At 45.9% G+C, this 23,124-nt stretch overlaps 1 protein-coding gene across 1 annotated transcript in view; it reads right to left on the bottom strand.

Annotated features, from left to right (window-relative positions):
- Nucleotides 1–1,737: 1,737 nt before the first annotated feature.
- The window catches only part of LOC102127036 (NBPF family member NBPF4), a 635,890-nt gene continuing 614,503 nt past the window's right edge, over nucleotides 1,738–23,124 (bottom strand). Inside the window, 12 exon segments of the mRNA XM_065532789.1 lie at nucleotides 1,738–1,934; nucleotides 3,960–4,196; nucleotides 9,841–10,013; nucleotides 10,760–10,811; nucleotides 13,480–13,649; nucleotides 14,487–14,538; nucleotides 15,527–15,666; nucleotides 16,829–16,880; nucleotides 18,619–18,830; nucleotides 19,689–19,761; nucleotides 20,813–21,027; nucleotides 21,859–21,961. Of these exon segments, the coding sequence (XP_065388861.1) occupies nucleotides 1,738–1,934; nucleotides 3,960–4,196; nucleotides 9,841–10,013; nucleotides 10,760–10,811; nucleotides 13,480–13,649; nucleotides 14,487–14,538; nucleotides 15,527–15,666; nucleotides 16,829–16,880; nucleotides 18,619–18,830; nucleotides 19,689–19,761; nucleotides 20,813–21,027; nucleotides 21,859–21,961 (1,676 nt within the window).

Raw genomic sequence — 23,124 nt, 5'->3', positions numbered from 1 at the left:
ACTAAAATTAGTCCTGGATGAAAGTTAAAATTTGGGCAGGGAATATTCTTTTTCACAACAGAATGCCAACAGAAATAAGTTTATAGTAAGAACTGAGATAGAAATTTCCAATGTACAAACATAAATATAATAACTGACACAGCCAGGGGTGATTGATTGATGATGAAATTCTCAGAGGAAGATTGTTAGAATACGGGGTATTTATCCTTTTTCAAACCACTTTCCAAATTAATTATAAATAAGGTGTCTTTACAAAGGACAGATCTCCCAGATCCCTCCTTAACCACGTAACCAGTCCTGATATAACAATAATGGTGACAGACAAACCGGACCTTCTCTGCCTGCAGATGAGCTGAGGTTGGAAACTCACAGCATTGACTCTGCAGTGTTCCTGGCAAAATGTTTAGGCTGAATTTAATCATAAGGAAATTTTCTGACAACTTCAGAATGAAGACCATTGAGCCAGACAGCTGACCTGTCCTCTACAAACAAGTCCATGTCACCACCATCAATGACAACAACAAAAAGATGAGGAGGTACTTTGGGTTCAAAATAACTAAAGAAGTGTAGCTACATTATCTTTCTACCCAAAATGTCTCTTCTCCTTTTTGTTGTGTGATTCGTGGTGACGTGGACTGTGTGAAGGAGACACGTCAGTTGTCCTGCTCAGTGTTCTACATTCTGCAGTTGTCTGGTGATTACCTCCTATGAAACTCAGGCTAAGCGTTTTCAGCAAGAACATGGCATTGTTCATATTCTGCACCGGCAGAGTCTCAGGTGACATACTGTCTCCTGCCAGCAGCTCCTGACTCCTGTTCTCTACAGGATGGAATTGAGAGGAGCAGGGCTAAGGCCTCTCAATGCTGTTTGTCCATCCGGGAATTGGTGTCCTTGGGTATTCATCACAAGTGGAAATGGGACGGATTGTGGTTTCTCAAATCAATGGATCCTAGTGGGTTGAAATCATCAAGAGCGTTCTGTGTCTAAAATTCAGTCCTCAGCAAAGGACCCCTGCAGTGTTGTATTTGAACTTCAACTTGCTTTGCTGTTTTAGTTTTTTTCATCAAGCGGAAAAGCTACTTTTTGTGACATCTTTTCATCTTTTTCATCCTTCCAGCAGTATTTGGTATCTGTAGGAGAGAGAAAAGAAAAAATGAAAAGAGCATCTATGTCAAGTCCTGCTGATGACTGAGTCTGGAGGGATTGTTAAGTTGTGATAGCCCAGGGGCAAACTGAGCTCCTGCTGGGAGGATGAGCTGAAGCCTCAGCCTCTGGCTAGCTGAAGGGGCAAGTGCCATCCACAAGTGAGAAGAAAACACCGCTGAACTTCCAGTCAGCCTGGAGGGCAGATATGAGGACCTGCCTATGCCCAACCAGCAGCCGATGACCCTTTCGTTCTGATCCTCTTTGTCCGGAGCAGTGATGGCTTTTCACACCTCCCAGAGAGGATGTGCTCAGAGTCTACCATGCACACTCAGAAGCAGAGGGCTGTAGAAGGAGAGGGCCCTTTGCAGAGAAACCCACCCCCTTACAACTCCATGTCCCAGTCTTCTGGGAAGGAGCGGGAGAGCAGACTATGGGAAGAACCTGGACATGAGAAGCAGCAGGGGCCTCAGACAATACCCACAAATAGGGAAGAGAACAGCAGTGGGAGAATGAGCTGTCATCATAGACAGAGAGAAATAAGGAGTGAGTGCCGCTAAGAGCCATAGATGTGATTACTTTCCTACTCTAAGCTTACAGGCCAGGGAATCTGCATGCCAGTCTCCACCTGCTGAACGGCAGTTTTCTTTTGATCATTTTCGGTTTTAGGACACTTGAGGCATGAATGTGGCCAATGACTTGATGCCCATGTGTGTTGTCGGTTGAGCCTTCAAGAGCATCACCTTCCAGCTGGGGAGGGTTCTTCATTCCAGGAGGCTCTAAACCCAGCTCTGAAAATGAAACCACAGACAATGGGATCCACTGTCATCCATGTTCTCACTGTGACTTTCCTCCTACCCAAAGAACATCAAATAAGGAAAAGTGGCATCCAAAGCCAATGGAGTCACTTTGATATTTTCTTTTTGTTGATCTTTCTTACATTACCCAGTAATGACAAGATTGCCAGGAAGCAAATACACTCCCAATTCACAAAAATATTCAAACAACAGAGGATTGAGAAACACAAATAGATTACAGGTAGATAAGGCAAGGAAATCACACTGTATCTAGATTGTGCTTTTGGGAAGGAAGAGATTATAAAACTCAAGCAAAATCAAAGTGAAATCAGAACTGAGCTCAAATAGGAGAAGGCGATGGCAGGGCCTGGCAGGGCCTGGCCGGGCGGCAGCCCATGGGGCACAGAGGTGAGATCAGACAGCGGTGACAGCAGCTGATGAGAGAAAAGAACCAGGAAGACTAAACATGGAGAAGTTACAAAACTTGCATCATTATATGATCTCCTGCATGTATATATACCCTATATAACATACATACCAAATATGCTTAATATATATGACAAATGACACAAATGTATATATCTATATATGCATATTAATCTAATAAAAGTATTATACAGGGATTTGGGAGCTATTGAATGTAACAGTATAACCACTCTTCTCGTCCATAAAAATTGGAAAAAAATAGAAATATGAGAATATTGAGAAGAAAAAGTGTGGTGAGAAACAAATGACCAGTTGGAAAGCCAGGAGAAATCACCAGGTGAAGGAAAAGAAAACAAAAGGCATTCATTCTGTCCTCTTACCTGGAGCCTGGTTCATGCTCTAGACTCCAGGGAAAATGAGCAAGAGAGGGCGTGTCTGAGCCAGTGGGGTGAGTCTTGGCTGGGGGTGTGGGAATCCATGGAGAAACAAAAGAGATTCCAGTGGGAAGAAATATGTTTAAATATTCGAAGTTATCACGGCACATGTCAGGGACTACGCATTCCCTGACACTCACTGAGCGCCTTCCGTGTGTCCTCTTCAGGGACCCAGATGGTGCTCGTTACATCACGTGACCCTCCCTCCTCCTGAGGACATGGGTCTCCTTATTCTTCAGCTGAGGGCATCGCCTGACAGATGAGCACCAGGCAGCCCCAGGGGCTCCAGGAGGAGATATTGAGTGGGACAGAGAGTAAGGATGAACACGACCCAGGGTTTTAAGGAAATCTGAGCAGAAGTGGATCCCTGGAAGAAAGAAACTGAGGACGTGGCTGTGGACATAGTAGAGATGATGAACTAAATGGAGTTTCATAAAAGAGACTGATGTGTACACTTTCCATGAGAAGGTTGCCCTTTTATTTCAAAAAAAGCTGAAAAAGCAGAAGAAGCTGGATACGTCAGAAGACTGACTTGAGGGCCAGGATTTACACTTTTACTGAATGTGCCTAATAGGTTATTACTGAAAGTGTCTGGTAAAGGAAGATTGGCCTCATAAGGGATGGGTAATGAGAGGAAGAAAGCTGGCAAAGGAGACTTTCTAAGAAAGCAATGGAAGAGGGGTCCCCAGAAAGCAGAGATCCTAACAATTGCTCTACCGCAGACGAAACACCGCATGTGAAGTCACTTTCTAAGTGCGAATTTGCCAGAAAGAGAAAAGGATTCGATATCATCTATTCATAGGTTTATTGAGCAATTGTTACTGAATCCAGCCCTCTGGAAATTATCATAATTAATACTCTCAATAATGATTACAGGTAGATACGATTTTTCAGGTATCTCATATGAGGGAACTGAGATATAAATAGCAAAAAGATAAAAACTTTGGCCAAAGTGAACAACTAGACAGTGGCAAAGCCAGGGCCTGAGAGCAAATTTGATCCTAAGCCCCAGGCTCTTGCTCACCTCACTGGGTTGGAGCATCGTGGATTTCAACTTGACTCTGAGGGAGCATGAAGAGGCCCCACTGTCTCCTCCACCCACAGTACCATGACCACCAACACCCGGATTACAGCTTCCCGGTCCCCTTTCCTTCCCTACCTTGGAAGGGCCATTGCTTCCCAGGATCAGCGTTGGCTGTGAAGCTGCAGGTGGTGGAGGAAACGCCCCGCCTGGCTAAGCCATAGCCACAGTCAAACCCTTGATCCAGCTGCAGTTGCAAAGAATTGGGCACCAGGGTTCTCGGCTCCGGCTGTGCCTGTGAAGCCTGCATCTCTGACAGGTGGTGGCCGATGTCTCCACTCCAAGGCCCGTGGGGACAAGCTGCCTGGGTGGGAGCTGAAAGAGAAGGGTCTTCAGTAGGAACAACCTCATTTGTTACGCATGCCCAGAACGCCTATCCTTGATGTCCCTGCCTCTCAGTAAAATCACCCAGTGACCAGGCCACGCAGACCGACATCATGTAAATGCAGGCATGGTCACCTTTCCTGTTTGTGCCTGGGGATGCTGAGATGGCAGGTGCCCAGGCTGGGCGTCCCTGAAGTGAAATACCCCTGTTTCAGCCCAGAGGGCTTTGGATTGGCTAACAATGTCATGCTAATTATTCTGTCATTATTGATCTCTTTCCAGTGGTCTAGAGGGAAAGTTCTAGAGAGCCCTCAGAGCATAGGAGAGGAGAAGTTGTTTCTCTCCACACACAGGGGTATAAGAACAAGGCAAGAGTTAGAGCCGCCAGGCTTTGAGAAAGAACCATGGAAAAGGGGGCTGGGATCCTATAGACCAAATACTAAATGAGGAAAGCTTTTCAGGGTTCCGGGACATTTTGAATTTCCTATTGCTTATAATGGTTTTACCACCTGCCCACACATATACATCTTATTGCCACATGAAGGGTCTCAGCAGCCATAAGCAATGTATTAGAGGGACCAGTCCCTTCACAGACACTTAGGGGCCACAGGTATTACGGATCAGCGTGTGTGGTTCTGTAGGGAGAGAACACCGAGCACAGTCCTCATCTTACCCGCTCCTCCAGTGGAGTCCAGGCAGCACCCGTCATAAATATTATCGCTATTTCCACAGGAAGAGGAAATCACACTCTCAGAAACTGGACTAAGGAAAGACTTCCGGTGGCCTCGCGCCAGTCCAGATCTGCCTCAGAAGAGGGATGGGGTGCGCAGGGCCTGATCCACGTTGCTGCAGGGCTCCTCTCTCTCCTCCCCTCTGCACATCCTCATTCTCATCAAGATTTCTCTAAGTTTTCTTAAAAATGCCTTCCGTGTATCTGTTCTCTTTCATCTTCCTGAGAGGACAGTGTATCAGACTCATCACTGATGCCTGACTTCATACACCCCTGCAACTGCTATCTCTGATTCTGCCATCTCCGCACGAGCAATTATACCACAAGCAATTTATCACCCAAAGGCCCTGTTCTTTCCACGTTTCTACTCTGCTTCTGAAAACTCTCCGCTGCCCACTGCGCCACTCTCCCCGCTCACTCTGCCTGTGTGCTCCTACTATCTTCTGCCCCATGATCCTATCCAGCATCACCTCCCACCACTCCCTCACAGAGTCTCCCCTGGGGTCAGGCTGGCTGCTCCCTGGCCCAGCCCTGCACAGGGTGCCTTCCAGTTTCTGCGTCTTTGTCCAGGAGCACTTCTCTTGGCTTGGTGTGGCCTCCTTAGTTACTCAGGGCACAGTTTACTGATCGTTAACCATCAGTCAATCAGTCACTTAGGACACTCTAAGATTTTAAGATAGTTCACATTGGGCAAATGAGAACAACATGCTGAAACAACAAATCTCATTGGTGAAGACTGGGCAAACACAGGTCTCTCTTTCTGATCCTCTGCACTTGCTGTTTAGAATCAATGTCTAGGAATGTTTTTAATTATTACTACTTAATTTTGTCATGTCATTTTGCCCCTCTTTGCTAGACTACTGAGTCTTATTAAACTTATACTTTGAATATTCTTTGCATTTTCAGGAGAAAAGGGAAAATATTTTCTCAAGCTTCTAAAATACGGTAGTATTGTGAGTTGGGCAGGTGGGAAAAAGCGCTCAATTATAGATCAAGTGATCATTTAGGTTGTATTCTCCTTGGTTCTACCAAGCTTTCCTCTGTAAGGAGAGGATGGATGGAGCAGATCACCTGTGGAAACCGCTGCTGGGGTCAGGGCTGTGCACTGTGCACACTATTCACACACCATTGTCATGAACCCACACACAGGATGCATCCTTGTGTAATTTGACAGGTGCATTCATTCATCTCAACCCATCTGCATGGAGGATTGTGGCCTCCCCAGGCCCCTGTTTCATGATGCTCTGGCAGAGCCGGCCCATATCAGAGGCATGTCACTTCTGAGACATGTGTCTGAGCACTTCCCTTCCTCCTTGTAGAAGCCCTGTCCTGGTTGGGGTGTTCCTCAGACAGAGCCCTGCAGATATACAGGGGCTCAAGGATGGCCAAGTTGAAACCCTGGGGACAAGGGCTGGGGAGAGACTAAGACCTTTCATCCCCTGTGTGATTTTCCAAGGAGAGCCCCATAGAGCTGTAGGTCCCCCTGGAGGGACTGGAGGAGCCACTAGCTCTGCTCACAGACAAAGCGCACAGAGGCATTCCTCCTTCGGGAATCTGTGCCAGGGGCTGCAGGAGTTCTTTGTACCAGGCTAGCAACTTTTCTGTTTCAACTTGAAATCATTCCAAATTAATTTCTACAAAAGAAAAAAGGGTGAGCACCCATGTCGGCTCAGCCCTGACACGTTCTCCCGCCAACACAGAAATAAATAACAGCGACTGTGCTCTGGAGTCAGGTAGATATGGGGCTTATGTTCCCACTGCAACTAGTCAAGACATCCTGGGCAGGTGAGTGGACCTTTCTGAGCCTCGGCGTCCTCAGCTCTAACATGCAGATGCCACCGCAAACTTGGGAGCGTCCCTGGAGCACTGAACGAGTTACAGCAAGGACAGAGCTTGCTTAGCAAGGGGCCTGGCATACAGCCGATGCAAAGTCAATGTGTATTTTATTTCTGTTTCATGAATTGCTGTGATCCTAAAAAAAGCCTTTGCTTCTTTGAAACTCAGGGAGAAATGGAAAACAGGAAAGGAGATGGTCCCAACATCAAAGGCACTTACCAAAATAGATAGAGGCCAACATTTTTGTTGCTAGTTTCTTTTCTCTTTCTTTCTTTCTTTCTTTTTCTTTTTTCTTTTTTTGAGACAAGGTCTCCTTGTTGCTCAGGCTGGAGTGTGGTCGTACAATCGCAGCTCTCTGAGGCCTCAACTTCCCAGGCTCAGATGATCCTTCCACCTCAGCCCCCCGCATAGTAACTGGGACTACAGGTGTGTGTCACCATGTCCTGCTAAGTTTTTGTAGAGACAGTGTTTTTCCATGTTGCCCACACTGGTCTCAATCTCCTGAGCACAAGCAAGCCCCCTCCCTCGACCTCTCAAAGCGATAGAATTACTGAAGTGAGTCACTGCATCTGGCATTGTTGCTAATTTCATTATAAAATATTCATATATTTTGGGGGACATCACAGAGTTCCTTGTTCTTACTAGAAGATGATTTGATGGGTAAAATTCCCAACAATCAGGCCAGGCATGGTGGCACATGCTTGTAATTCTAGCACTTTGGGAGGCCGAGTCAGGCAGGTCACCTGAGGCCAGGAGTTGGAGACCAGCTTCACCAACATAGTGAAGTCCCATTTCTACTAAAAAGGCAAAATTAGGCCAGTCACGGTGGCTCATGCCTGTAATCCCAGCATTTTGTGAGGCCAAGGCGGGTGGATCACCTGAGGTACGGAGTTCGAGACCAGCCTGGCCAACATGGTGAAACCCATCTCTACTAAAAATACAAATATCAGCCAGGCATGATTGTGGGTGCCTATAATCCCAGCTACTTGGCAGGTTCAGTAACAAGAATCACTTGAACCCAGGAGGTGGATGTTGCAGTGAGCCAAGATCGTGCCACTGCATTCCTGCCTGGGTAACAAGAGCAAGACTCCATCTCAAAAGGCAAAAATTAGCTGGGCGTGGTGGCAGGCACCTGTAATCCCAGCGACGCAGGAGGCTGAGGCACAAGAATTGCTTGAACCTGGGAGGTGGAGGTTGCAGTGAGCCGATACCATGCCATTGCACTCCAGCCTGGGTGACAGAGTGACTGCGTTTCAAAAAAAAAAAAAATAGAATGAGCAAGAAGAAATGAACGTTGGATATTTTTCTCTACACATCCTGTGAAGCTGCTGTCTCAAGGGGAAGTTGCTAAGAGGAAGGGTTTTCTGGAGATCATGGGGACGGGAACCACTCTGCTTTGTTCATCAGATATACGAGTTGTCAATGGCTCCTGTGAGAATATAGCACTGAGACCAACACGTGGTTGAAACTACAATCCCATCCATGTAAAATCTACTAGCGCTCTACAGAGGATGTAAGCTATGGCCTTGCATGGAGGAAAGGACACTAGACTGCTTCAGTGGAGGGAAGCTACCACAGAGGAAATACAATAGCAGTCACCAACCTTTTTGGCACCAGGGACCAGTTTCAAGGAAGACAATTTTCCACGGAGCAGGGTAGGGGGGATGGTTTTGGGATGATTCAAGCACATTACATTTATTGTGCACTTTATTTCTATTATTATCACATTGTAATACATAATGAAACAATTATACAACTCACCATAATATAGAATTATTGGGATCCCTGAGCTTGTTTTCCTGCAATTAGTTAGTCCCATCTGAAGGTGATGGGAGACAGTGACAGATCATCAGGCATTAGATTCTCATATGGAGCGCACAACCTAGACTCCTCACACGCACAATTCACGATAGGGTTCAAGCTCCTATGAGAATCCAGTGCTGCTGATGATCCAACAGGAGGTGGAGCTCAGGCGGTAATGCTCACCCACTGCTCACCTCCTGTGCGTCATGAACCAACACAGGTCCATGGCCCCAGGGGTTGGGGATCCCTAAAGTAGAGAATCTAGCTTGGGACACAGAAATCTTGAAATAGACCTCCAAAATAATTGAGCAAGACTGCAAGCACATGTGGGTGGCCAGAAAAGAGATAAGGGCACTGCTCAGGGCAGCAGTTAGCAACATAATTTCAGAAAAGAGAGATGCCCTATCTTAAAGAATGACACCATCTGATCTTCGACAAACCTCACCAAACAAACAATGGGGAAAGGATTCCCTATTTCATAAATGGTGCTGGGAAACCTGGTTAGCCATATCCAGAAAACTGAAACTGGACCCCTTCCTTACACACCAGCTATAAAAAAGATTAAGATCATGTCCTGTGCAGAGTGAATGACATGGATGAAGCTAGAAACCATCATTCTGGGCAAACTAACAAAGGAATAGAAAACCAAACACCACATGTTCTCACCCATAAGTGGGAGTTAAACAATGAGAACACATGGACACTGCGAGAGGAACAACACATGCCAGGGCCTGTTGGGGGTTGAGGGGAAAGGGGAGGGAGAGCATTAGGAGAAATACCTAATGTATGCGTGGCTTAAAACCTAGATGACGAGTTGATAGGTGCAACAAATCACCATGGCACATGTATACCTATATCACAAACATGCACATTCTACACATGTATCCCAGAACTTAAAGTAAAATAAAATGAAACAATAAAAAAAGAAGGTCTGTTATACAGATTTCTCCAGGTAAGCTACTGTTGTCAAGATTTTGCAATGATCCCTCACCATCCCCTTCTCTGGTCTGTTTGGATACGCACAGCCTGCTCTTGTGAGAAGATGCCAGGTGACAGATGAGCCAGTTGGGACAGAAGAGGAAGTTCCACCTAGTGGATGTCTGTGCTTAAAACTAGATCCAAGAGCCAGATTCAAAACAGGCTCAGTATACAGGGCCTGCCTACAGAGATGAACCGCCTCAGCTGCACAAGTTGCACGAAGCAAAACAGATAGGGGCTGCCTGGGAGAACGGTGGAGCTTTGTGACCTTCAGGCTGGAGTACTCACAGGCTATATCTAGAGCAGAGCAGGCGAGCTGGTCCTCCAGTGAGTACAAAGTGCCGCTATAAGCCTGGTGGCAGTCACACAGGTCATGAGGAACCAAAGGAGTCAAGTAAACTTCATCCAGGGAGTTCTCTGGGACTTCCTGCTCCTCCACCTCTAGCAGCTCCTGCCTCAGTCTGGTGGGTAAAGACGACATAAGGTAAACACCAGAGATAACCAAAACCACTGTACTCAGCTGGGTCTATAGGGAGGCTCACAGGAGGGACCAGAGGAAGCAAAGGACAGTCCCCTCAGAGAGATACAAGGATGCTTCCCTGTCTCGAGCAGGAGACAGAGAGCAGCAGGTGCTCAGTGCACTGGGCAGACAATGAGCTGGGGAGGAAAGAGATGGAACAATCCCTGTGAGAAATGGCCATGACACAGTGCATGCAGCACTTTTGCATACATTTGTTGAAATTAGCATCACTAGCCAAATGAATACAGCCTCGTAAGGCTTCACAGACAGAGTGAGTGCATCCTCAACATCCCTTGCTCTCAATATCGTAGCAGGACATGAGTAATTTTCACTCACTTTCCTGCTATCAAATACTTGCAAACATGTTGTTGTCAAAGTGGCAGACATCAGATGTGCACCTCTTCTTCACTTTAAGCAAAAAGGACAGAAAAGAGGACCACAGAAAAAGTCTGTGACTGATCAGTTCAACAGAGTCAACTGAATGCAGACTAGTACAATTTACAGGGATTAATAAGGAGAAAAAACAAATATAGGTATACAATGAACAGAGTCAACATTATGAACATGGCTATTTCATGGTTGGCTGAACAGATGAAACAGGTATATTCAGCACACTCTGATTTTCCCTGCATGTGGAGTCTCCAGATATCAACACTGAATTGACTGTCCATGATTCCTCAGAGTTACCTGCGGCATGGTGGGTCTTGGTCTGCTAGCTCCTCTTGATCCTTGTTAATTTCTGCAAATAAATTCAGACAGGGACAGACACATTAAGCAGGTTCCCCTACACACACAAACAATCCACTGTGCAATCCTAACATAGGAACATCGGTTTCCTCAGTGGGAGAACAGGACACTGTGAGAGAAATATTTCCGGAGGCCTGAAGTCCTGTCATGAGAGAGGTGCTCTGGGTTTCTTCCCTAAGCCTAGGGGTGAAATCTCCCTGTTGTGGTAGATCATCATCCCAATATCATCACTCCTGATTTTGTGCGAAGAGTTATGCAACATTTTTCACACCAATTTAAAGCAAATACCCCAACTGCTTTCTAGCGGAAATACCTAACTTTCTATCATTAAATACCCACATCGTTCATGGTTGCGAGGATGTTAGACATTGAAATTAGAATGAAGGGGGGAATCAACAGACTCTTGAATCAAAATGAATCTTTGGTGCTATAAAGAAACATTGGCTATTCTTGCCATCTAGGAGTGACGAGGCCCAGTCTTGCTTCTGCAAACATAACAAAAGGTAATGGACTGCTCTGCTAAGACAGGCCAACATCGAAGACACAGAGAATGAAGCTTGATTCATTGAAATCTGGGTAATATCGCTAACAGAAATGTAGTCAAAGATGCCACTGGCCTTGGGCAGGCATAGAACCTGAAGGAACATGGTTGGGGAAGGAAACTTGTAAGGAACACAATAGCTGGCAAGACAAAGTTTATTCAGATTAAGAGGCCTGACAGACACCTGTTGGGCATGTGTTACATACATTGGTGTGAATTTTTCACACCTGCTTGGGGTCCAGTGTCCTAACAGTTGATCCAGGATGCCACAAGAATGGCCTGAGACTAGGAAGAGGCCAAAGTTCATGGACCCAATCTTACGTCTTTGTTTCAGACTCGATTCCAGAGGGATACAAATCTACATGTATATCTAGGTCCAGTTCACAGTGTTGACAACTCTCAGTCCAGCCACGGGTGGGAGGCCCAAGGATTTTGGGGTCCACCTAGGACTTACATCACCTTCACAACGGAGTACTCACTGTCTACGTCAAGAGCCACGCAGGCTTGCTGTTCCTCTAATGAATGCAGGGCACTCCTCATATCAGACTGGTAGGAGTCAGTCAGGTCAGGAGGGATCGGAAGAGTCGAGTCAGCTTCATCCCATGACTCCTGAGGGACTTCATGCTCCTCCACCTGTAGCAGTCGCCTATTGAGCCTGTTGGGGTAGGAAGGTCTAAAAATTAATCCATGGAAGATCAGGTGCCACAGAGGTCTATCTGAATTTGGTGGAAGGTTTGAGACAGTGGTTGCAGAAATCAGAGATGGGAATCTATTTAAAAGGAGGAAAAGTATCCTCTAATTTGTAGGATACAGTGTGGCTTCCAAGGGAATGTGGTGTGGGGCTGTGCTCAGGGAACTGGCCAGATTATAAGGCGATGGGAAGGGAGAAAGGAAGCCCTCTATTATCACCCTCATGACACACAGTATGGAGAGATTACTAAAGCAGTGGCTTCAGTGGTTTTCCATAAAATGAGTTGAAGTTGATATGCAATAGGTACATGATTGTAGCATTAGAGGAAGTATAGGCTCCAAAACCTTTCACCTTCAGGCAGGCCTCTTATTCTCAATATAGTGACAGGCTATGGTTTTTTTCTAGTTCCTTTTCCTATTACCAAAGTCCTAACACACGATGAAGAGAAACAAGCCAAAATCAAGTCTGCATCACACTGGTTGTGGCCCCGCACCCAAGAGAGAAGGGGCAATTGCAGGAGCTCCCTAGTCAGGTGTGTTGACCTGAGTAACCAACTGCAGGTTACTAAATGTCAGAGGGGGGAAGTAATGGGATCCTATGCAGGTACCACCATGAAAACAGACAATCTTATGACTAGGGATAATTTGTGACTTGCTGAGAGGATATATATATATATAGCACTTTCTGTTTTACCTAGGTCTGGAGTCTCCAGCTGTCAACAGTGAATGAACAGTCTACAGTTCCTGAGACTTACCTAGGGCACAGTAGTTGTTGGTCTTCCATCTTCTTTCGGTCATTTAGATTTTCTACAAATAAATTCAGACAGGGCTGTCACATTAAGCTGATTCCCCTCCACACATGTCCAATTCACTGTCCAGTCCTAACACAGAGTCATCTAACTTTCCAGTATGAGAACAGGATACTGTGAGAGACATATTTCAGGAGGCATAAGGTCGTGTCTTGAGAGAACTGGCTTATTGGCTTTCCTGAGCCATGGGGCAAAATCTGCCTGTGCTAGTAGGCCATCATCCCAACATCCTCCATTCTGAGTCTGGCCAAACAGTGAAGTAATCCTTTTCCCCACAGACTCTAGGCAAATAGCTAAATTGCATTGTATGAGGGAGACTGTAATATTCAGCCACCTTCACCAAATACTCAGGTTTTGATGATTTAGAACAGGGGCCCCCAATCCCCAGGCCACAGACCAGCACCGATACATGGCCTGTCAGGAACCAGGCCATAGAAAAGGAGGTGGGTAGCAGGAGAGCCAACATTACAGCCTAAGTTCCAGCAAATCAACCTGTGTCTACGAGTGATGCCCACACCAATGACACGTCTAAGTCCAGCCAGGAGTGCGAGGTGCAAGGATTACAAAGTCTGCCTGGGGCACCAATAAGAGATTTATCATGTTCACAATGGAGTACTCACTGTCTACAAGAGCCAAGCTGACTTGCTTTTCTTCAAAAGAATACAGAGTTCTCCTATAAGGCTGGCAGGAGTGAGTCAGGTCAGGAAGAACAGAAGCAATCAAATAACATCCATCCAGTAACTCCCGGGGGACTTCATACTTGTCCACCCTCAGCGGTTCCCTGCTGAGCCTGCAGGGTAGGAAGGACTATAGATTAATCCAAAAAGTTTCAGAGCCCTAGCTGGATTTCATGTGAGGCATGAAGGAGCGATCACAGAAAGCAAATGGTCAACCCATTAAAGAGTTCAATATTCTCCTCTTCTTGGTGGGTTGCAGTGTGGTTGCCATGGGGTAGGTGAGCAATAGAGAGAGAGGGAAAGAGAGACAAGAGAGAGAGAAGCATCAGGTACTCCATGAATTGGCCAGATTATGATTTTCTGAGGCAGGAGACTGAGTGTTTCTGTATGGTACAGTCATGACTTACTGATTATCATGTCCCAGAACAGTGGTTTCATCCTTTTTTCTTAAATTGTATTGAATTTTATATGTATTGGCCAAGTAAGTACAGATTTTGAGGCATTATAATATCCCCAAAATCTCATGTCATCAAGTCCCCTTTCTCTTAATATTGTGGCATGGTATAATAATAATTTTTCTATCAAATTTTCTTGCCGTGGAATACTCACCACTGTGCTAATGCAAAACCAGCAGAAAGCAGATATGCATCTCAGGGTGGTTGAAACCATAAGAAGAACATATCTGCTTGCAGGAAATCTCTGTGACTGATTAGTTGTTCACAAGGTCAACTGGTTTTGTGTACGGAACTTGAGAAGTTAATAAGAAATTGCAAATAAGAAATGGCAAATAATACAAGTATCACAATGAAAACAGAAAACATTGTCCAAAAGGATCATTTCTGGTTGGCTGAAGGGATGCATTAGGTATATTCAGGACTTTCTGGTTCTCTGTGGATATGAGTTGTACAGATATCACCCTGAATTGACAGTTCCTGATTTTTCTCAATTACCTGGGAGCAACTGTTTCTTGTCTTTTCACCTCTTCAAGACCAAGTTGCTTTTCTGCAAATACATTGAGAGAAAACCAGTCACATGAACTTGATCCCATTCATACATGCACAAACTTGTGTCCAAACCTACACAGTGGCATAAATACACTCAGTGTCATAACAGCCTATTGTGAGAGGAACTTCCCAGGAGGCCTCAGCATGAGCCCTGTGAGAAGCCACTAGGTTTACATTCCTGAGCCATGGAGCAAATCTCCTTAACATAACAGGTCATCATCATAGTCCCTTCTGTCCTGAGCCACAGCACACTGTTAAACACATCCTTTTTTACTGAGAGATCCTGGGGATCCACTTCAATGCTTTCCAGGAGGGTTACTGCAGTATTCAGCATGCTTCCTTCGGATAGGTTACTGTTGGTGGTTTTGTAGAATTCACATTTAGATGGATAGATTGCGTCAAAAGAATCTCTCATGCTATGCAGAAACACTGGCCTTTCATCTTGTAGGGAGTTTCAGGGCCCAGCCTTCTTTCAGAGAAACATCGAAAGTCCAGTAGTGGTGTTCATGTTCTGGTACTCAGAGACTTCCTAGCTAAGGCAAGCCAACTAAAAAGAGACAGTGTCTAGCCTGACAGAAAGGAACAAGAGTAATGACAGTCCCAGGAATATAGAAATGGCTGCCAATGGCCTTGGACAGCATAAAAACTCAGGCTGTTTGGGAGGGAAAAGTAGAAGATCCCATGTGAGATGACGGATTCAATCTAAATTGGGAGGACTGATGGATAAATCCTGCATCCAGGCCTCAGGGGTGCATATGAACTTGTGAGGTCAACCTTGGGTACAGTGATTTGCTAGTGGGGCAAAGATGAAAGATGACATGTGATATGGGGCTAGGATGGAGCAAAACTCTCTGACTCATGGGATGCCTTCTTCAAACTCAATCCTAGAGCCTGGTTCTAACTAGTATATGAGTATAGGGTTCGCCTGACAGTATGGCATCTGTCATTCTAGACCGGTCGTGGGGTGCCAAGAATATGGAGCCTACCTGGGAAGCCAAGTGGGGTTTCCTCTCCTTTGGAATTGGAGTGTTCGCTGGCTACGTCCTGAGCAGAGCAAACTTTCTGTTCGTCCAGTGCCAAGAAAGTGCCTTCGCAAGGCTGGTAAGATTGGGACATATCATGGTGACTACAGGAAGTCAAAACACTTTCCTCCAGAGAGTCCTGCAGCACTTCCTTCTCTTCAGACTCCTGCAGCTTCCTGATGCGCCAGACAGGAGAGGAGTGACAAGAGGGATTCAACACCACAGCATCTCAGGTGGTTTCATGGGACACATAAGGGAGTGGTCACAGAAACCAAAGGGGTAGTCTCCTCCAAGAGAGAAAAATCTATCCTTCTAAATGTGGGGTGGATGTGACCGCCCTAGGGACAGAGCAAACACAAGCAGCAGGTGCTCAGTGCGTTGGCCACAAACGAGCTGCTGCGGGAGGTCCCAGACTCTCCCTGTAAACCGCGATCACGACTTGCAGCGCAGAGAACTGACACAGGGCTTGGCTTCCTATGCTTAAATGTGTTGATGTTTACATGCAGCACCCAAGTAAACACAGCTCTTGAGGCATTCCAGATACACAGATCTTGTCTTTTCAAAGCCCATTTAAAAAATATTTTGACATAAATTACCATTTCCCTGTTTTGTAATGAAATACTTGCCAACACGCTGACATCAAATATGTAGAAAGCATACATGCATCTCACTCTGGATTAACCACATGGGAGAGAACAGGTGACATCCCTGAGTTTGGTTAGCTCACCTGGCTCAACTGATTGCATATTCCTATGCAAGGAGGGGATTAAGAAATTGAAACCTGGCCAGGCGCGGTGGCTCACACCTGTAATCCCAGCACTTTGGGAGGTAAAGGCAGGCAGATCACAAGGTCAGGAGATCAAGATCATCCTGGCTAACACGGTGAAACCCTGTCTCTACTAAAAATACAAAAAAAAAAAAAAAATTAGCCCAGCATGGTGGCAGGTGCCTGTATTCCCAGCTACTTGGGAGGCTGAGGCAGGAGAATGGCGTGAACCCAGAAGGCAGAGCTGGCAGTGAGCCGAGATCATGCCACTGCACTCTGGCCTGGGAGACACAGCAAGACTCTGTCTCAAAAAAGAAAGAAAGAAAGAAATGTGTAACCTACTCAAGTACCACAATCAAAAAGACAGCATTGTTAAAACGTATAATTTGCAGCTGGATGAATGGATGAGGCAGTTATGTTTGTCACTTTCTATTTTTCCCTGGATCTACAGTCTCCCGGTGTCACTATTGTACTAACATCCCACAAATCTACAGAGTTACCTGGGGGGCACTGGCGCTTTCCCTTCCTCTTCCTCATGATCATTTCGATTTTCTGTAAACAAATTCAGAAGAGCAGGTCACATTAAGCAAATCACGCTTCACACAAGACCAAATCAGTGTCCAGTCATAGCACAAGGACATAAATATTCTCAGTGTAAGAAGTGATATTCTGACAGGAACGTTCTAATGTGCCCTAGATTAAGTCTTGACAGAAGTAGATGAGACTGCTTTTCAGATCCGTGGGACAAAATCTCCCTCATCTGGTAGATCTTAATCTTATATCCTCTGACCTGAGTCAGCACAAACAATTAAATCATTTTCCCTAAGATTTTCAAAAATTGCCCTAACTGATTTCCAGAAGTGCTGCTGCAATACTGATTTATCTCTTCATATATCATGGTCAATGAATGGTTAGAGAAATTTATATAGAAAATTGAACTGATAGATTAATTCTAACAACTTTTGCTTAAAAAAGAATCTGTGGGGCCGGCGGGTGGCTCATGCCTCTAGTCCCAGCACTTTGGGAGACCAAGGCAGGCAGATTACTTGATGTCAGGAGTTCAAGATCAGCCTGGCCAACATGGTGAAACCCCACCTCTACTAAAAATACAAAAATTAGCCAGGCGTGGTGACGCACACTGGAAGTACCAGCTACTCGGGAGGCTGAGGCAAGAGAATCACTTGAACCCTAGAGGCAAAAGTTGTAGTGAGCCAAGATCACGCCACTGTATTCCAGCCTGGGTGACAGAGTGAGACTTCATCACAAGAAAAAAAAAAAAAAAGGAAAAAAAGAAAAAGAAAGAAAGAGAAAAGAAAGAAAGAAAAGAAATCTGTGGTGCTACCCAGAAACAGTGGCCACTCATGGGGTGAAGAACTCAGGACCCAGGCTTGCTTTATGGAAACTTATAAGCAAGATAAGGGTGCAAGTGTTGATGTCCTGGTTTCAGTTGACTGAATAGTTGAGACAAGCTGGTTTAAAGGAGATCCAGACTGGAGATGAGGAGAGTGAAACCAGGGAAACAACATCTTCAAATAAATGGACAAGGCTGTCAGTGGCCTCAGACAGGCAAAGAAACTCCACGGACATTGTTCAGAGACACAAATAACACCATTGCAGCTGACAAGAGACATAGGAACCGAGCTAGGAGGCCTGACAGATACCTCCTGTACTCCTCCTGTACATGGGTAGCTATGGTTTTGTCACACCTGCCTCTGTTCCAATAACCTGATACTGGGGCCAGGATGACAAAGGTATGACATAGGCCAAGGAGGACAGGAAAGCTCTCTGATCCACTGGTATCTGTGTTTAATATTCCATCCTAGTTTCTCATTCTCTCTCTCCTCTTTCACTTCTCTCTCTCTGTCTCTCTTTCTCTCTCTCTCTCTCTCTTTTTCTTTTTGACACAGGTTCTTGCTCTGTCGCCTAAGTTGGAGTGTAGCAGTGCAATCACGGCTCACTGTAGCCTCTACCTCCCAGGCTCAGACAATTCTTCCACCTAAGCCTCGTGAGTAGTTGGGACTATAGGCATGCAGCAGCATGCCTGGCTAATTTTTTGTATTTATTGTAAAGATGGGATTCACCATATTGTCCAGGCTGGTCTTGAACTCCTGATCTCAAGTGATCCACCCACCTGGGCCTCCCAAAGTACTGTGATTATACATGTGAGTCACCGCACCCAGCTCCATCCTAGTTTCTGACTCAAACCAATATGTGTGTATACAGCCCATCCTCAGAATTGATCTTCCATAGCCTAGACAGAGGTATGAGACACAAGGAAAACAGAGGTTACCTGGGAGAATGTTTAGAGCATCCTGCCATTCATCTTGAGAGGATTCACCATCAACAATCAGAGTTGAGGTGGCTTTGTCTTCCTCAAATGTGATTTTTTTGTTCCTGTGTGGCGGGTTGGAGTTACAAGGGCCGTGGCTATTTGAACAACTGATGACACATTCCTCCAGTGAGTCTTCAGGGACTTCTTTTTCTTCAGCCTTCTGTGCCTCCCTGATGAGCCAGGTGGGATAGAGATGACAGAAGATTAGACCGAGAGGGATTGGACCCCAGGGAGTCCTAGCTGGTTTTGACAGGAGGCATAAGAGAGTGGTTCCAGAAAGCAAACAAGAGGTTCCCATTTAGAGAGAACAGGCAATCTTCTTCTCTCTGCAATGGAGCATGGCTGCCATGGGAGCCAGAGAGGAAGAGAGCAACTGGTGTTCATTGCACTGGACAGGTAGGAGCTGAGGAGGATGAAGACTCAGCTATCCCTGCACAGTACACACAGCACACACAGAGAGACAACAGCTGCCACACCCTGTGTCTAAGCTGGGTTGAATTTCACATACTGTGGCCAAGGGAACGCAGGCTTTGGACCCATTATAGACTCCAGACATGGTGTGCCTTCTAGGCCTTTTTATTTTAACATTGTGAGATAAAATGTAATTTTTTTTTGTCTGGGTACTTTTCCTGGTGTTTCACTTTGCTAGGTACTTCCTAATTCCTCTGCTTGTTGCCTCTTTGCTATTTATCATTCATAACAAGTATCTAAAGACAACCATGGAGAAAGCAGCTTTGCACCTCCTCCTGGTTTTCACAACAGGGTAGAACAGGCCTTCTCTGTGTGTGCAGGAAGTCCCTGGGGCTGGTGAGTTTATTGAGGGTCTTCCTTAAGGTACCATGGAGACAATGGACAAACATGTTAACAGGCCTATTTCCTTGTTAGGTGAGTGCAAGAAATCAGTGCACTCTGCAGCTTTCTTTATCCTGCATCCGGAATCTGTGACTACCTTCACTCCCTTTGTGTTCTTGCTGAGACCTTTTCCATATGTTACCACCCATTACCTGCTCCTGATTATTCAGTCTTACCTGGGGGCAGGTGATTCCTGTACTTTATCGACCTCCTCAGCTTTATCATTTTCATCCTCATCTTCATCATCTTCTGTAAATACAGAAGTGTTCGTTCAGATATTTCCCACTTCACACTCTGCAAGCACAGTCAGCCCAATGAGCACAGAGACATGAACATCTATGATGGGTCAGCATTGAACTGAAAGCTCTCATGTTTTATCTTTAACAAAATGCCCTGGCGTTGTTTCCTGATCCATCAGGCAATGCATTTCTGATCTGGAGGGCCACCATCAAGATGTGGGCAAACACTGAAAAGACGTTTTGCTCCCCATATCACTGGAGGCTTGTGCAGCCTCTCTCCGGCCTTTGGCAGCTGTCTCCCCCATCCCGCCACAGATCTGATTCCCAGGCACGGGCTTGGTGTCCTGTCACAGTTTGCATTTAGAAACTAATTCTTTCTCTTAGGAGAGGACAAACTTGTCCCACAGTCCTCTATACATCAGGAGACGGCACAGGCCCTCCACGTGGCTTCTGCTGTGTTATTCAGGGACATTCTCTCCATGGGGAGTGCTCCAGTCTAAAGCCCTTCCTACCACCAAATGCCCCCACATCAAGTGCCTTCTCCAACACCACATGGTGAGGGGCTTCATCTCATTTTGAAAAGCAGTCATAAGTGTTCTGGCATTTGAATGATAGAGACACTTGCAAGAGACAATGTGTCTGCCTTTGCAGAATGAGAGACAGTAACCCAGGAAAGATAAATAAATCACTCACCAACAGTTACTAAGAACATTGCTGAAGAGACAGCCTGGGAACCTTCATTCTTAGTCCAGAGCTTTTTTCACTCTAACAAGTGTCCTCCCGTCACAGCCTCCTTCCTGTCCTTTAAAACTAGACAGATACTGCCTGTTGCTCCAAAGACCACCTTCCATCAAGGAAGGAGGGACATTTGCAATACTGTGACCTCCAACCTCATGGGTTTCTCATCTCTGTTCTTACCCAGGAAGTCCTGGTCATGTCATGGCCACATATGTTTAGTGGAAAAAAGCCCCACCGATACAACCGTCATTGTGAAAGTGTGGAGGTCTGGAGTCTCTCATAAGCCTGGGGTTTGGGGTCATCAGGGCCTGTGGCCATCTTACCTGAGCTGAGCTTGTGGACAAGGTGCCATGCCAGCCTACACCCCTTGGCCAGCTGTTCTTGGAGGTCCCGCCGCTGGGACTTCTCCGGCTCATCCGGAGTGAGGAGGGCCTGGAGATGCTGAGTCAATGAGCGGGAGGCATCTCTCCCTTCCCGTAACTTCTCCCTTAACTGGATCAGCTCTCGTGCCTGAGAGTGAACCAGGACTTTATACTGCCTAAGGTGAGAGGGTAGAGAACATTTAACAGTGGAAAGGGATGAGCGATCAGTTCTAATATTGCAACAGAGATTTCTGAGACAATGTCCTCAAGGAGACCTCCAAGTAGAAGGTCAGCACATGTTTAAAGGAATGTCTGTGGCGAAGAGAAAGAATAGAAAATGGTTTACAGGCTTCCTCTGTATCAGAGAGGGCTCCTGTAAGATCCTTGATGATGTTTCATTCATCTTTCTCTTCTGTAAACAAAAGTAGGTGTCTTCCTAATTCGTTTCAAAAAGACATCCTTTTAGTTCCTCACCCTGGACACGGACATTTCCATGTGAAATACGCATAGTGCATCTTGCGGCGATAGATACAAAGCCATGTACAGAAATGAGGCCGGGTGCAGATGGGGCGAATTGAAAAGATGAAAGAAGAAAAGAATGACAGGGCCGAGAAGGCAGCATTGATTGAGTGGAAGAATGAGACGCCGTAGCCAGTCAGGAGGTGATTCTGACCAAGGGTAAGTGGGGTGGTGATGACACACCATTTTGAGTATACTGAATGCTGCTGGGTGGTTCCCACTTCTTTGGTTAATTTTGTGTTATGCAAATTTCACCTCAACAATTACTTGTTTGAAAAAGAGAAAACAAGGCTCTGAGAAACAACTGCAACCCATAACGTATTATTATCCTTGTTCTCTGTTTGATAAATATTTGTGTGTCATGAGCCTGCCATGGCAATTCCTTCCCTTCCCTGACCCAGCTTAGCTCTTACTTCTCCCCGCCGAGCTGCTGTACATCAGAGATTTACACACCTGCCCACCTGCCTGCCCCCACGGGGCCCCCTCACCTGAGCTCCTCAGCTTCCTTGAGCTGCTCTGAGAGCTTCTCCCCCTTGAACTGCAGCTCATCCCTCAGCATAGATTTTATGAGGTCTTTGCACTCTTCATACTCTGAGAAAAGACAGACACGCCTGCCTCAGTGGAAGGCTGGACATGCTGCTGTGGTCACTGCCTACAGGGCAGGAGTCGGGTCCATCCAAAGGACAAAACTGTCCCCGCTACCAGGCTCTAGGCAGGGATTTCCACATCTTTACTCTTCAGTCTCCCGACTTTCTGGCATCTGATCCTCCAAAATTTAGAGACGAAGAAAGAGAAACTCAAGGGCACATCAAGGAAATTGACAAGATGATTCAACCACAATGAAGTGGAATCAGAATTCACAGCCCCTGAGGTCTTGAGTCTGAATGCGGGGCCGCTTTCCCAAGCCTTCAGCCTCTCCTCTAAAACACTGCACTGGGCCATGAAGCAGTGATTTCTTGTACAGTCGGGAAGGCCCCTAGGACTATGGGACTGATGGTTTCCCTTTTACTGGGAATTCCAAGGACAAGTATGTCAAAGATTTTTTAAAATCTTTGATTTTTAAATCATATCTTCAGATAAGATTTTAAGAATCATATCTGAAGCATAAAGTATGAGACATAAGACCATAAGGCCATGAAGGAAATATGCCCAAATACTAATAAAGCTTGTGTTAATTTAGAAACAGTACAATGAAGAACTAATACATAGTGTTTACTCTGTGCCAGTAACTGTTCCAGGAGATTGGCAAGAAATAGCTCATGTAATTCACTGCAGCAATTTACAGAGGTAGGTATTATTGTAGTACTCTATGATCAAATGATAAAACTGAGGATCAGAAAAGACAAGCAACTTGGATGGAGCGCAGGACACAGGCCCAGGGTCCCTGCTATGCACACTGCACTGCTACTTCCACACATTCTCAGGTGCGATCTTTCTTCCTCTTTAGGAACAAGAGCCTGTGCCCCAGGAAGCAGGACTTCCTCTCACCAGGGTACTCTCTGCTTTTTTTTTTTTTTCCTTCGAGTCTTGCCCTGTCCCCAAGGCTGGAGTGCAATGGCGCGATCTTGACTCACTGCAACCTCTGCCTCCTGGGTTCAAAGGATCCTCCTGCCTCAGCCTCCCAAGTAGCTGGGGTTACAGGCACCTGCCACCATGCCCAGCTAATTCTTGTATTTTTAGTGGAGACGCGGTTTCACCATGTTGGCCAGGCTGGTCTCAAACTCCTGACCTTGTGATCTGCCTACCTCAGCCTC

The sequence above is a fragment of the Macaca fascicularis genome, chromosome 1, assembly GCF_037993035.2.
Source record: "Macaca fascicularis isolate 582-1 chromosome 1, T2T-MFA8v1.1".
NCBI lineage: Eukaryota > Metazoa > Chordata > Mammalia > Primates > Cercopithecidae > Macaca > Macaca fascicularis.
The sequence above is the reverse complement of the archived record's forward strand: the minus strand, read 5'-3'. Positions and strand labels throughout refer to the sequence as shown.